At 43.5% G+C, this 14532-nt stretch overlaps 1 protein-coding gene across 3 annotated transcripts in view; it reads right to left on the reverse strand.

Annotated features, from left to right (window-relative positions):
* Window positions 1-62: 62 nt before the first annotated feature.
* abcf2a (ATP-binding cassette, sub-family F (GCN20), member 2a) overlaps window positions 63-14532 on the reverse strand; it is a 34999-nt gene continuing 20529 nt past the window's right edge. For all 3 annotated transcript variants that reach the window (XM_048595977.1, XM_048595975.1, XM_048595976.1), the window contains exons 8-13: window positions 12806-12901; window positions 11403-11522; window positions 10061-10150; window positions 9774-9884; window positions 6017-6079; window positions 63-616 (exon numbers count right to left, since the gene is read on the reverse strand). In XM_048595977.1, the coding sequence (XP_048451934.1) occupies window positions 416-616; window positions 6017-6079; window positions 9774-9884; window positions 10061-10150; window positions 11403-11522; window positions 12806-12901 (681 nt within the window). In that variant the 3' untranslated portion in view covers window positions 63-415. The remainder of the gene's footprint in view (window positions 617-6016; window positions 6080-9773; window positions 9885-10060; window positions 10151-11402; window positions 11523-12805; window positions 12902-14532) is intronic.

A 14532-nucleotide genomic window follows, 5' to 3' on the forward strand; every position in this document is an offset into this window, starting at 1 on the left:
CTGTGTTCTTCCAGCTCTATACCCTGATATATTTTCAAGTCAGGATAGGGAATGGCTTGAAGGGGAACTTACAGATCGTGTTTCTGCTGCCCTTATTCTTCTAGACGAAACTGGTTGTGGGTTTGGAAGGAGTCACAAATGGTGACCATTATGCAATTACCAGCAAACATCCCCGCTCCTAAACCTATAATGGAGATCATTGATGAAGCCACTCAAGATGAGTGGAACAAGGATACATCCCTGAGGACCTCCAACCACCACAACCATCTTGATTTCTGCCAGGTAGGGCTCTGGATTACACAAATTGAAAACTGTTGTTTGAAGGGGAGATTATATCTCTGGAGAATAGATTTAGACTATACTGATATTTATGCGCATGCACTCTAGCACTTCCATCACCCACCCCAAAAAGAAACTACCCACTCACCTCCAGGGTCCATGACACACTCCCCAACCCGACCAGAACTGTGATGCACAGCATACCTACCTGCTGTTTTCCTGAGAGCCCATAACGCCCAATAATCTTCCTCATTTCCTCCTTCTCCTTGATCTCTGGATAGCACTTCATCATGTACTCCAAAGGGGACAGGTCCAGCTCTAATTGGTCTTGCAAGTGCTGGGGGAGAGACAGAATGGTACAATACATCAGAGAGCAGAAATCCCTTCAAAGGAAATTCCTAGAGTCTCTCATTCTTCTGCTCCACATTCTTGGTAGCACAGCCAAATGGAAAAGCAGCTGCTTCAGTCTGTCGTCTTGCTTTTTTCGTAGTGGAAATGTGCTGGAAGAATCATTGGAACATGCTCATAATGACTGGAATTCAGTAGTTTTAAAAAGGCAAAAATCAAAAGAGAAACTGCTGATAATACTCAGCAGGTCAGGCAGCTTTTGTGAAAGAGAAAGAGTTAATATTTCAGGTTGATGATCTTTCAGTCTCCAAAAGGTACCAGGTCAGAATCAGCTTGACAAATGGTTATAACGATTAGGAAAGACTCAAGAAGAAACCTAACTGTTTTACTATTCCCAACAATTATTAAAATAGTTGAAGAGATTTCAATGGAGCAGACATGTCCATTGTGGAGAGAGAATGTCCAAAACTCTAAATCCAAATCAGGAATTCACAAGAAACATTTCTCCCAGTGAGAGTAAAACTCTGGAGGGTACACACAAATCACCAAATGTCCAACCTTCACGTTGGTCCTTCACATACCATATTCTCCACGTGGCATAGTCTGCAGATTGCACATTGGGTCCTGAGGCAGCTGATAAGTGCATCAAAGTGGAATCAAGTTATACTTGATCTTAAAAGGACTGCCTAAGAGAAAGAATTTGCGCCAGCCTCACAACCCATCGAGAACTCTGACCTGATGCAACTCTGATTTTAATCAGGTGACCATTGGTTAGGAACAGGAGGAGCGGGCCGTTCAACCCCTTGAGCCTGCTCTGCCATTTGGTAAGATCATGGCTGATCTGTGGCCTAATTCTATGCGCCTTGGACTCGTATCCTTTGATGCCCTTTGCTTCATAAAGGTTTGTCTCTCTCAGATTTAGATTTAACAACTGAATTAGCATTGACTGTCATTTGAGGGAGAATGTTCAAACCTCCACTACTTTTGCACGTGGAAGTGCTTTCTAGCCTCTCTCCTGAATGGCCTAGCCTTAATTCTTAGACTATACCCTTAGTTGCAGAAATTTCATCTGGTGGAAATAGTTTATCTACCCCGCCCTTCCCTGTTAATATCCTGAAGACCTCAAATAGATCACCCATTTAACCTTCTGAATTAGAGAGAATAAAGGCCTAATTTGTCTAATCTCTCAACCCATATTGTAATCAACCAAATAGAATTGGACCTCATATACAAACCCATACAGAACAAAACCGGAAATGACAACTCACCATAACAGATACGACAGTATAAATTCCAAGTGGAGCAGAACAACATTGCTTCATTGGAGGCCTCACTGATAAGGTTACCTAGCATGGCGACAAAACATCTGAACGAAAACAAGCCAGCTCGGCGAGCGAGTCAACAACCTTGCCTAATCTCTTTATAACTTAATCCCGGGTATCATTCTTCTATGCTTGTTCTGAACTCCCTTCAGGGCCAAAACTTTGTTCCTGAGGTATGGTGCCCAAATCTGCTCACAATGCTCTAAGTGGAGTAATTAACTAGCATTTTGTGTAACTGCAGCATAATGGCTGCATCATCACACTCCGGCCTTTTAGCTATGAAAGGCAGCATTCCATTAGCTTTCTTAACTGTTTTCTGCCCCACTTCATTGGTGCTCAAGCCTGAAATTCTTGCTTTGTTTTCTTTCTTCAAGGCACTCCTTAAAAATCTCTCACCTAATATCTTGGGTAGCTCAGTGTCATTTGACTTTAAATGCTACTGTGAAGTTCTTGAGGGAATTATATACATAAATGGTCTTTATTGCAAGTTGCTCTTATATAGAAGATAGCCCTTTGGCCCATCAGTAAAGTCGAGTTTGGGAGGCAGTGGCATTGTAGTAATGCCTCAGGGCTAGTAAACCAGGCCCCAAATTAATAAAAACAGAAACCTAGAAAAGGAAGAAACCATTTCACCCTTTCCTGCTCTGCCATTCAACATGATCACGGCTGAGCCTCTAACTCAATGCCGTACGTCCGCTTTCTCCCCAAATCCCTTGATGCCTTTAAAATGTAAGCAATTATCAACCTCTTTCTTGAGAATTCAGTGACTTGACCTCCACAGCCTTCTGTAGTAGGGAATTCTACAGGTTCACTACCCATTGAGTTAAGAAATTTTTCATCATCTCAGTTCTAAATGACCTACCCCATATCCTGAGATTCTGTCCCTGGTTCTAGACTCCACTAACCAGGGAAAAGATGCTTCTTGTATCTAGCCTGTCCAGCCCTGTTAAAATTAGAATACATTCCAAACAGATCCCCTCTCATCCTTCTAAACTCTAGGTGTCATAGCCATGGAAGAGTAATTTGTGCCACACAAATACCAGGCAATGACCAGCTACAATAAGAGACAATCTAACCACTGTCCTTGACATTCAACTGTGTTATCACTGCAGCCTTCACTATCAACACGCTTGGGGTTACCATTGACCAGAACCTCAACTGGACTCACCACGTTAACACAGTGGCTACAAGAACAAGACATCTCCCGACTCCCCATATTCTGTCTGACATCTACAAGGCACAATTCAAGAGTATGATGGACTACTTTCCACTTGATTGGATGAGTCCAGCTCCAACATCACTCAAGAAGATCGACACCATCCAGGACAAAGCAGCCCACTTGATTGGTACCACATTCAAAAGCATCCACTCCCTCCACCACTGACACCGAGTAGCAGCAGCATGTGCTGTCCACAAGATGCACTGCAGAATTTCACCTATGCTCCTAATAGAGCACCTTCCAAACCCATGAACACTTCTATCTAGAAAGACAAAGGCAGCAGATACATGGGAACACCATCCCCTGCAAGTTGACAGGCAGGAGGCTGGAAGAACACAGCAAGCAAGGCAGCATCTGGAGGAAAAGAGAAGTCAACATATTACGAAGAAGGTATTACCCTTCTTCAGGGCTGGATGTGGGGGTAGGAATAGAAGGATGGAGGTGGAATGGTGGTGATAGGTGGACACTGGTAGTTGGAATGACCTTGTTGGTCAACAGGAGGGATGAATCCGGTTGGTGGCTGGAAGGGAGAGTCAGAAGATGGAACGGAAGGGAGGAGATAGGGCTGGAAGGGGAGCCGGGGGATGGGTGGGAAGGTTATTTGAAATCGGAGAACTCAATGTACTTCACGTTGTTCTTCAAAAGTTGAGTCCTCCAGGCTGTAGGATGCCCAGGTGGAAGAGAAGATGTTGATATTCAAATTTGCGTTGTGAGTCGCTGCAAAACTGGAGGTGGCCAAGGACGGACATGTCGGGAGGGGGTGTGGGAGGGTAGAGTTGAAATGGGTAGTGACCAGGAGGTTAGGTTGACCATTACGGGCCAGGCAAAGATGCTCCGTGAAATGGTCATCTATTTACATTTGGTCTCACTGACGTAGAGAAGACCACATCGGGAGAACTGGATGCAATAGACTAGGTTGGAGGAGATGCAGGTGATGTTCTGACTCACTTGGAAGGACTGTTTAGGGCCCTGAATGGAGGAGGTGAGGGAGGTGGTATGTGGACAGGTGTTGCATCTTTTACAGTTACAGGGGAAGGTTAGGGAAGGTTGGGGGGGGCGAAGGGAATGGTCCTTGCAGAATGCAGAGAGGGGTGGGGAGTGGAAGATGTTCCAGGTGGCAGCGTCTAATTGGAGTTGGAGGAAGTGTTTTAAGGATGATACGTTGGCTGGAAAGCGAGGACCTTCTTTCTGCAGTTCTCTCATTACTTAGTGCTCAAAGTAGTTTCACCAAGGCCTCAAACAACTGCAGTAAAACCTCCTTTTATAATTCATTGCCCTTACAATAAACAATATTGTATTTGCCTTCCTAATCACTTCTCTACCTGTATACTACCTCTGTGATTCATGTCCCAATACACCCAAATGCCCTTGTACCTCAGAACACTGCAATCACTGTCCATTTGAACAATATTCAGTTTCTCTATTATTTGAACCCAGTGCACACATGAACGCAGTAGTTGGAATGCATTCAGTTAACCCAGCTAAAATTATTTTTATTCATCATGGTTTGAGCGTACCACTGACCAGACCAGCATTTACTGCCCATCTCAAAACCTTTGTTTCTACTTCACAACTAGCTTTCCTATTTTTGTGTCATCAGTAAATTTAGCAAACATACAATCCAGATCAGTGACTAGGTTGAAAGGATTTGACAAGTGGTTAAGGCTTTAGTACAGATTCCTGTGGTACCACAACTACTGACAGTTTGCCAAATCGAAAACAACCCATTTATTCCAGTTAGCTAACCAATTGTCTTTCCACACTCATGTTACTTCTTACTCACTTCATTTCAGACAATGAAGGCCATCAGTTTAACTGGGACAAGGTAGCCATAGTAGCCCAAGCCAAACATAGACACGCTCAGGAATTCCTAGAGGCATGGTTCACCACCCGTAATTCTATCAACAAACATACAGAATTGGACCCCACGTACAAACCCAGACAGATTAAAACCGGAAATAACACTACTCATCATTAAGGACCAGACAGTATAAATTCCAAGCAGAATAGAATACCATCGCTTCATCGGAGGCTCCACTGACGATGTCACTTAGATGGTGACGAAACGTCTGAACGAGAACAAGCCAGCTCGGCGAGCAAGTCAACAACCTCACGTTACCACCTAAAGAATTGATTCTAGCATTTCTCAATGACAGACTAACTGGCCTACAATTTGGTGCTTTGGTTTCACTCCTTTCTCGACCAAGGTGGCCTATCCCCTCTGCCACTTGGCAGATATGCAACTACCTTAACAAGCCCCTGTCACCACACTGGCTGGGCACATATAAACAAAAGGAGCACATCAGATCGGATCAAATAGCAGGAAACTGCTTCCTCAATAAACCAACCACGCAATTATCAGAATTCTTTCATTTATTAGACGTGAGATGAGCAATTGTGCTGAGGATTTTTAATCTTTCTAATTTACATTCATGGCAGAGCAGCATTTATTGCCCATGCCAAAACCTCAATGTATCTCGTCAGACTCAGTAGATAGAGGGTTCTGGAGATACAGCAATGCAATAACACCAATTTTAGATAGCGGAGAAGAGCCAGAATATACCTGATGGGCCAAATAACTTCTTTTTGTGCTGGTGCTGCTGCCTGACCGCTCCAAGCCCAAATTCAGAGATAAATTAATCTCTGAAGGAAAGGCCAACATCTGTTTACTACTGGTCAGGTATATCGCTCAGGTCAGTGGGTGCACTTGTTCCTACAAAGTAGGGAACACCGTAAAATGCCACACTTATTGTCCACCAAGCTAGTGATGGGCTTTGTCCATGACCTGTTTGCCTGGCCCTTGTGTTTATAGAGGGAAACCAGAGAAGGGAGGAGGAATAAAGGTTACCTGATGGTATCGTCCAATCTTGACATGTGAGTGTTTTCGAACCATTCCATCACAAGGCAAGAGCTACATAAACGAGGTTAAAAAAAAATTCAGCACAGAATCAACATTGCAGGAGATTCAGTCAATATTATTACACCAACAGGTGTCAGCAAATCTAAACAATGTTACGAACTGAAATGGGAAACTTATGCTTCCTGATGTGGCTGACACTGGGGATCACTGAATTACTGCTTGCTGAAGTCCCTCAAAAGGTCGTGGATATTCATCCATTGCAATTACTGAGTCCAAGAGCATCCAGAGTTAACCAGAGAGAGTGGTGGTCATAACTCATTGGGCAGTGGGCTGGAAATCAAGCCCCACTATTCTGGAGTCGTCAGAAACGAACATTTCATTAAACTAGTAAATTTCTCAGTTTTACCCATGTCCAATTCAGGTTAAAAGAATATCCAGGCCATGCTTTTATCATTAACAAGAAAATGACTAACTTTTGCAATCAAACTGTTTCTAACCAATGACAATAAAAAGACAAGTTGAATTTCTAACATGTAGCTTTATAACTTAAACTCTGCCCATTTTTTTAAAATTCTCATAGAAATATACACACTGACAAGGTTAGGAGTGAATAAAGAGAGGACAGAAAAAAGGAGGGAATACAGTCTAATAAAACCAAATCTGGACAACAGGAGTGGAGTTGTTTGCTTTCAGGTTTGTTTTTGTTGGTGAAAGAGGATTGTTTACACACCAATAATGTCTTTCAATCACTAGTTAAGAGCTTGTCCCTAGTGTCTCTGAAGGTGGTTCTTTCCTTTCAACAGGTGTTATAAAAGCAGCTATTTCTTTAAAAGTCAATGAAACTTGCCATTATCCCTTCAGCAAGTTGATTTCTGTGACAAACTGTGCATGTCCAATTTAATTGAATTCTAATCTTGGAATAGGATAGAGGTTTGCTTTTGGAACATGTTAACTTCGCAATAATTAATAGAACGTTTGTGATTCATCCGATTTCAGGACTTTCTCAATGGAATTAGAAAATAGGAGTACTGGGCCATTCAGCCCTTCAAGCCTGCTCCACCATTCAATATGATTGTGACTGATCATCCAACTCTTCCACAGGATTGTGGGTATCTTTCCTCCCCTCCTTGCTGATTGGACCCCCTCTCCCAAACCCCCCTCCCACCCCCACCAGTTGTATATTTACAATCCCTTCTGACGTTCTGCTTGCTGATGCTAAATGTTCTGTACTCAGCAAAGGTCTTTAGTTTTATCTCCCTGCACCCCCATCTCAATAGATTTCAGGAATGAGATGACTTCTTTGAATTCTGTCACTTTTGCCTCAGTGCCCATTTCGGTGGACAAGGTGTCCTCTCCCTCAACCAAAGATCCCTTCACCAATCTCCAACATTCTCCCTCCAGCAGGAACCCTCCCTCTGGCCTTTTACCTGCACCCGACCTGTTCATCGAAACTGTAGATGTGACACTGATTGCCTCAATTTTTCTCCACTCCCACGCGTTCCAACCCAAATCCCTCTGCACTGACTGCATTCCGTGATCTCAGATCCAACCTTTAGTAAACAAGCCTGACAACAAGGATTGTGCTGTTATTGTCTGGCATACTGACCTCTACATTGCGGAGGCCAAGCGTCAACTCTCATACCTCTTTCTATATCTTCCTGGAGCATGGCCCCACTATGAACCAGCTGGCCGTTGTGTCCTCAACAATCAAAATCTCATTCCATTTGGTGATCTCCCCCCAAGAGCCTCCAAGTTCATAGTTTCTCCAACACCACACAGCCCATTTCTACCTCCTGCCCAAATTCCTCAAACAGAACTGAACGAGCAGGCTCATTGTTTCTGCACTCTCCTCTCCCACAGAACTCATCAACTCTCCCACCTTGACTAAATTTTCCACCCCTTGTCCAGTCCCTTCCCACTTACATCCACAATTCCTCCAATGCTTTACATCAGTTTCAGAATTTCCAGGTCACGGGCTCCAGCCACCTCTTCTTCACCATGGACGTGCATTCACTTTAAGTGTCCATTCCCCATCAGGATAGTCTCAGGGCTCTCCACCATTTCCTGAAAACAAGGTCTGAACTGTCTTCATCCACCACCATCGTCCTCCACCTGATCGAGCTCATCCTCACTGTGACCAACTTTTTAACTCCTCCCACTTTTTTCAGGTAAAAAGGTGTGGCCATGGGTACCCACATGGGCCCCAGTTATGCCTGTCTCTTTGAGGCACATGGAACATCCGTTGTTCCAGTCCTACTCTGGCCCTCACTCAACTCTTTCTCTGGTACCTCAATGGCATCACTGGTGCTGCTTCCTAATGAGGTCCAGAATTGGAGAAGATTTATCTGTTTTGCTTCCAATTTCCACCAACTGTCAACTTCAGCTGGCCCATCTCCGACACCTCCCTTCCCTTCTCTTCCTAAATATCTGTTCCTATTTCTGGGGATAGGCTGGCCACCAACATCCACTATAAACCTACTGACTCCTACAGATCCTGCTTCCTGTAAAGACAATTTCATTCTCCAGTTCCTCCTTTTCCATCACATCTGTTCTGATGATGCCAACACTGACATGGGACCCTCCAAAATGTCCACCTTCTTCCTCAACTGACCACCGTAGTTGACAGCTGTGCCTAATCCATCTCCCATACTTTGGCCCTCGCCCCCTCTTTCCTCTTCCACAACAGCAACAGGGTCCCTGGTCCTCACCTACCATCCTACCAGCATCCACATCAAAAGGACCATTAACCGCCATTTCTGCCACTTCCAGACAAACATTCCCCTCCAATCCCTTGTCAGCCTTCTTCAGGGACAGTTCCCTCTGGAACACTCTGGTCCACTCCTCCCCACAGCCCATGACACCTCCCCATGCAATGTTTACTTCTTCCTCCTCACTATCCAAGGCCCCAGATACATCTCCCAGATTACCCCAATCCCCCATATCGTTACCCTAACCCCCAGACACCAGGCCTTATCATCACATTGGTTGCTACCACAACCATCATATTGTCAGCTTCTAATGGTCTCAATTAGCCCAGGCTGACCTTTATCCATTCCTTTGTCTGTCCATCTGTTGTTCTCTCTCCAGCTTCTCTCCACCTGTCCTTTACTCCTCCCCATTCTGTCTTCAGCATGTATACCAACCTTTTACTTGCTACAATCAGGTTTGAAGAGTCACTGGACCTGAAACGTTAACTCTGATTGCCCTCCACAGGTGCTTCCAGACCTGCTGAGTTTTCCCAGCAATTTCTGTTTGTTTCTGATTTCCAGCATCTGCAGTTCTTTGGCTTTTTTCCTTTAGTATCCAACTCTGTACCCTGTTCCCACTTTTCCCACACTGTGTTCCCATTCCAGGTCTTTGGTCAGGGTCGCCCATAACCTATTCAGGCTGTGCTAATCAGTTTTTCAAAAGCGTATGTTAGAATCAAAGGCAAGGTTTAATTGAAGGCTGGGGGTTTCACTATAACCTAATATTTAAGTCTGGCAAAGCTTGATGGGAAATGTTAAGTCAGGACTCAGAAACTAGGGGGTCATTTGACACCCTCAAATCCTAATGGTCACAGGCTTATAATGATGGAGCTGGTGAGTAATCATAGGGATCAATCTCTACCTACAAATCTGCAAGAAACCCAGGTACAAGAGGAAGAGCACCCCTATTCCACAGTCAGTGAGAAAGACTAAACAAATGACACACATCACATTTCAGCTCTCCACATATCCTCACATTGGCTCCACAAGATACTTACATCACCTGCCAGCAGTTTCAGTAATGTAGACTTTCCAGCTCCATTCGGCCCAACCAGGGCCACCCTGGTGTCCAAATCTATACCAAACTCCAAATTTCGATAGATTAATGGCTGAAAAAAAAACAGACAATAATCAGAATTCCTTCTTCTTTCAAACTTCTAACCTCCATCCCCTCAATCCGTCCTTTGCAGCCAGTCCCCAGGATTTTACCCCAAGCTCATCAAAAGAAAACACAGTCTCCACTGCTCGCTGCCTACACAGTAGCAGCCCTTCCTGAATGACTTACCCCATCCTTAGTGTACTTGAAGCTCACATTCTGTACCATTATAACAGGGGGAGGAATCTTCCCACAGGACGGGAAGCAGAATGACAATGTCTACAAGAAAAATACAGATAATGGATTAGAACATTAGAACTGTAAGAAATGCCAATACAACTGGAGTAGATTCATCCCATAGCCCTTGGCAGAAGGGAGACAATAGCGGGGGTATACATGTTCTGTCCCAGCACCATTTCCAAGGAACAAACACCCATTAGCCACATAAAAACCGAAAGAACTGCAGATGCTGTAAATCAGGAACAAAAACAAAGTTGCTGTAAAAGCTCAGCAGGTCTGGCAGCATCTGTGAAGGAAAAAACAGAATTAAATGTAGGCCAGATCAAGCATGGCCAGGTATCCTTTAGGGAAAGACATTATTGGACCAGATGGGATTTTGCAACAATGATCGTTTCATGATGAATATTACTGATATGAAAAACATAGGAATAGGGCATTTATCCCCTCCAGCCTACAGCGTCATTCTAATCTTCTCTTTCCCACACTACCTCCACAGCTTTTGATGTAACTCATACTGAAAAATTTATCAATATTGGTCTTGATGTCGGACTGAGCGAACTTCAACCGTATAAGTTAATTAAACTTATTAACTTAATTCCAGCATCTGCCATGATGGGATTTGAACAACATGTCCAGAGCACTCTGGATTTACTAGTCCGCTGACATAATCATTAGGCCATGACCCCTCTAATTGCAAACCCAAAAACAGACACACAAGCATAGAACTTTTAAGAAAAAAATAAACACCTAAACAGCCACAGCCCCTCAAGCTGTCACTGAAATAAAAGTCCAAAATAAGAAAGAGCCACTCCATCCTGTCCTGGATCAACTGCTCAATCATGGTAGGTAGTGGACAAGAACAACACCTACTGAGGCCCTGTTCTGACTTCATGAGGTGCTTTTACCCAACTGTGCTAAAACATGGCAATCAAGCAATTGCAGAATCCCTGTAGCCTGACTGTACTCAGTGAGGATATTGTAACCCTGCACTCTGTAGGTGTACAAACTGCTTGTGACGAGGTGGAAAGACCCAAACCCCTTGCAAGAGATACTCCTTTAGAAAATACAAAGCGTGAAGAAGGTTGGGAAGTCACAAAGTGTGAGGATAAGAGGCTTGAGATTTTTAAAATTAAAAATTCAGGTTGGTGGGAGCGATACACAATGACTGTTAGAACGGAAAATCTCCATTCATGAAATTGCTACTGTTACAGCCCATTGATGTTGCAATGACACAGAACTGTCGCCACAGGTTTTTAGCCACTCTTACAGTGCGCACATATGTTGCGCAAACCTTGTCACTGATGACTTTCTCCGTCAGCCCAGAGGCCATCATCTTCTGTAGCGTCTTCTCTTTGCTCTGAGCTTGTCGAGCTAACTTGGCACTGCCATGTCCAAAGCGAGCAATGTAGTTCTAGGGAGAGAAGAAAACAAGGTTAGGATAGCAGGCAACAAACTTATTGAGAGTACAATGAGCAACAAACCGGTTTTTCCCAGTTAGGTCAGATTTTTAAAACTTGACCTGAAGTATGAAATTGGGGGAATCCAGAAGTACAAGGAGAGATCTTTTAAAGTTATGAGGTGCTGGGGAAGTGGTGGTGTAGCAATAATGTCACTGGACTAGTAACCCAGAATTCCAGGCTAATGTTCTGGGGACATAGGCTTGTATCCCACCATGGCATATGGTGACATTTGAATTCAATGAAAAATTGCAATAAAAAGCTAGGCTAATGTAATGCAGATAATGTAACAGGTTTACATGGTAAACAACAGATATGTAACCATTATTGACTGTAAAAAAACATCACCTAGTTCACAAATGTTCTTTTAGGGAAGGAAATCAGCTGTCCTAATACAACTTCAGCTCCACAGTAATTTGGTTGACTGTTAAAAGCACTCTGGGTAATTAGGAATGGTAATAAATTCTGGCCTAACTGATGATACTCAAGTCCCATGAAGTTTTAAAAATCGTTCCAAGAGCATGACAAGGTGTTTAATAAACAAATTTAAAATTAGGAGACAGAATGATTTATATGACCAATCCTATCGATGGAGTGGTCATGACCGAGGAAACATTGACCTAAATATTTCTTATTTAGAATTAGAATTAGGCTTTATTGTCACGTGTACTCGAGTTCAGAAGTACAAGAGTACAGTGAAATATGTACAAAGTCTCCAATCACCGGCATCATTTTAGGTACAAAAATCCAACTTAAAAAACCATCTTAAAGTACCAAAACCAGAAATTAAAAAAACAAGAAAGTAAGCGTCCACATTTAAAAGCCTAGTCTCCATGTAGTAGCCTTATCTCTGTAAGGTAAGTAGGCCTCCCTCCACAAAGCCTCGAGTCTCAGTGCCGTCATAGGCCCTCGGAAGTCGCTCCCGCAGCCCCTCGTTTAATCTAACCTTGGAGGGTTGTGAAGCCGTGGAATTCAACTGAGTTAGTGATTGGAGCAAGTGAGATAGGTGGGCAAAGGACAGGTACATAAGATTTGGATACTGTTCACATGAAGAATAAACACTAGAGTCTGGTTGGGCTGACTGACCAACTTTTGGGTTGTAACCTAACCAAGCTTCTGTCAATGGCTCCTAGTAAGTTAACTCGTTCAGGTGAAGGGAATTCTACCTGAAGTGACTCCACCTTCTCTGTATAGAATTCCCTTCAGCATTCCCAGCCACCCACATCCATGTACTCACCTTCATGTGTGTAATCTGATCTTGTTCCCAGGTGAACCGCTTCATCTGATTCTCCTCTAGTTCCAGCCTGGTCTTCACATATTGGTCGTAGTTACCCTAAAACACAAGCCACAAGTGACTCCAATGCTGTTTCTCGGTTTAAGGTTTTAGCAAAGATTTGTAGCTTGGGGTGTGGGTGAGGTTATTGACTTGCTCACCAAGCTGGCTTGTTTTCATTCAGACGTTTCGTCACTATGCTGGGTAACATCACTTCATCAGAGGCCTCAATGATGTTGTTGTTTTACTCCGCTTGCAATTTACACTGTCTGGTCTGTTATGGCGAGTTGTCTCGTTTCTGGTTTTGTTCTGTATGGGTTTGTTTAGGAGGTCCAATTCCTAGAGTCATGGTTCTCAACCCATAATGCAATCAACAAACATATAGAATTGGACCCTATATACAAACCTATACAGAACAAAACCGAAATGACAACTCACCATAACGGACTGGACAGTATAAATTCCAAGCAGAGTGAAAAACATCGCTTCATCGGAGGCCTCACTGATCATGTCACCTAGCATGGTGATGAAACGTCTGAACGAAAACAAGCCAGCTCAGTGAGCAAGTCAAAAACCTCACGCTGTTTCTCGGTGCCCCAGAAAGTAACACTGGTCTCACTAATACTACACCAGCATTAATTGGCCTCAAAGAGATTCAGAAAGCGAAGATTGAGGCACAGGATCTCAATTTTATCCACGTCCATCACATTGTTGTTAAATTCTGACTTTAAAAAATCCTTACCAGGATATCCATGGTGCCAACATTTTACATGGATGTATCTATACCACACAATTCAATGCAACGTCTCACTACTACCACCAACTGAAGGTTAGAATGAACAAATATTTCTGACTTTAATTTTTTTTGTGCTTCATTGGATATCACTCTCACCTTAGTCAGACAGCCAGAGCTTCACAAACTGTTCTAAATATTAGGCACATAATCCAGGATGTCACTTATTTCAGGCAACCTTATCGAATCAGAAATATATTCACACAAATAGTTCAAAAGCATCAGTGACCTGAAATGTTAATGGTTTGTCTCTCTATCCCAGACATGACTTTTTCAAGCACATCCTGAGTTAACGGGAAAATGGAGCAAGCTCAAGGTAAATGGTGCTTATTTGGAAGCTCATATGTGCATTCCGGCTTTTAGCTCAAAAGCTGATCTGTTTTCACGCCAACTAGCTCATATTTCCCACTGCATTTATCGTCTCCTGATTTCAGTCTTAGCATGATGCCGCTGTCCAATCTGCAACTTCATTCTGGGCAGTTACAACCACCAGCCATCATAGAGGACTGATTCCCTGCAATCAACCGGCACTGTTGGTGAACTTTCACACTCAAGATGAGCAATCCTGGTGGGGAAAACATACAGGTCAGCTTGAGGTTACACACAGAGGGAAGTTGTCTCTATTCTTTCAAACTGAAGCTCCTTCAACACTGTTCTGTACCTGTCTTAGGACTGTTTGAAGGGGACAATGGTAGATACAGAATAAGGATCAATCCACATTGCCTTAGCAACATATGTAAACCCAAATCTCAGATCAGGCCAGATACAGCCTTAATTCCATTTAGAGACAGTAGGAACTGCCAATGCTGGAGTCTGAGATAACAAGGTGTGGAGCTGAATGAACACAGCAGGCCAGGCAGCATCAGGGGAGCAGGAAAGCTGACGTTTCAGGTCTGGA

The sequence above is a fragment of the Rhincodon typus genome, chromosome 4 (assembly GCF_021869965.1).
Source record: "Rhincodon typus isolate 14 chromosome 4, sRhiTyp1.1, whole genome shotgun sequence".
In the NCBI taxonomy this organism is placed as follows: Eukaryota; Metazoa; Chordata; class Chondrichthyes; order Orectolobiformes; family Rhincodontidae; genus Rhincodon; species Rhincodon typus.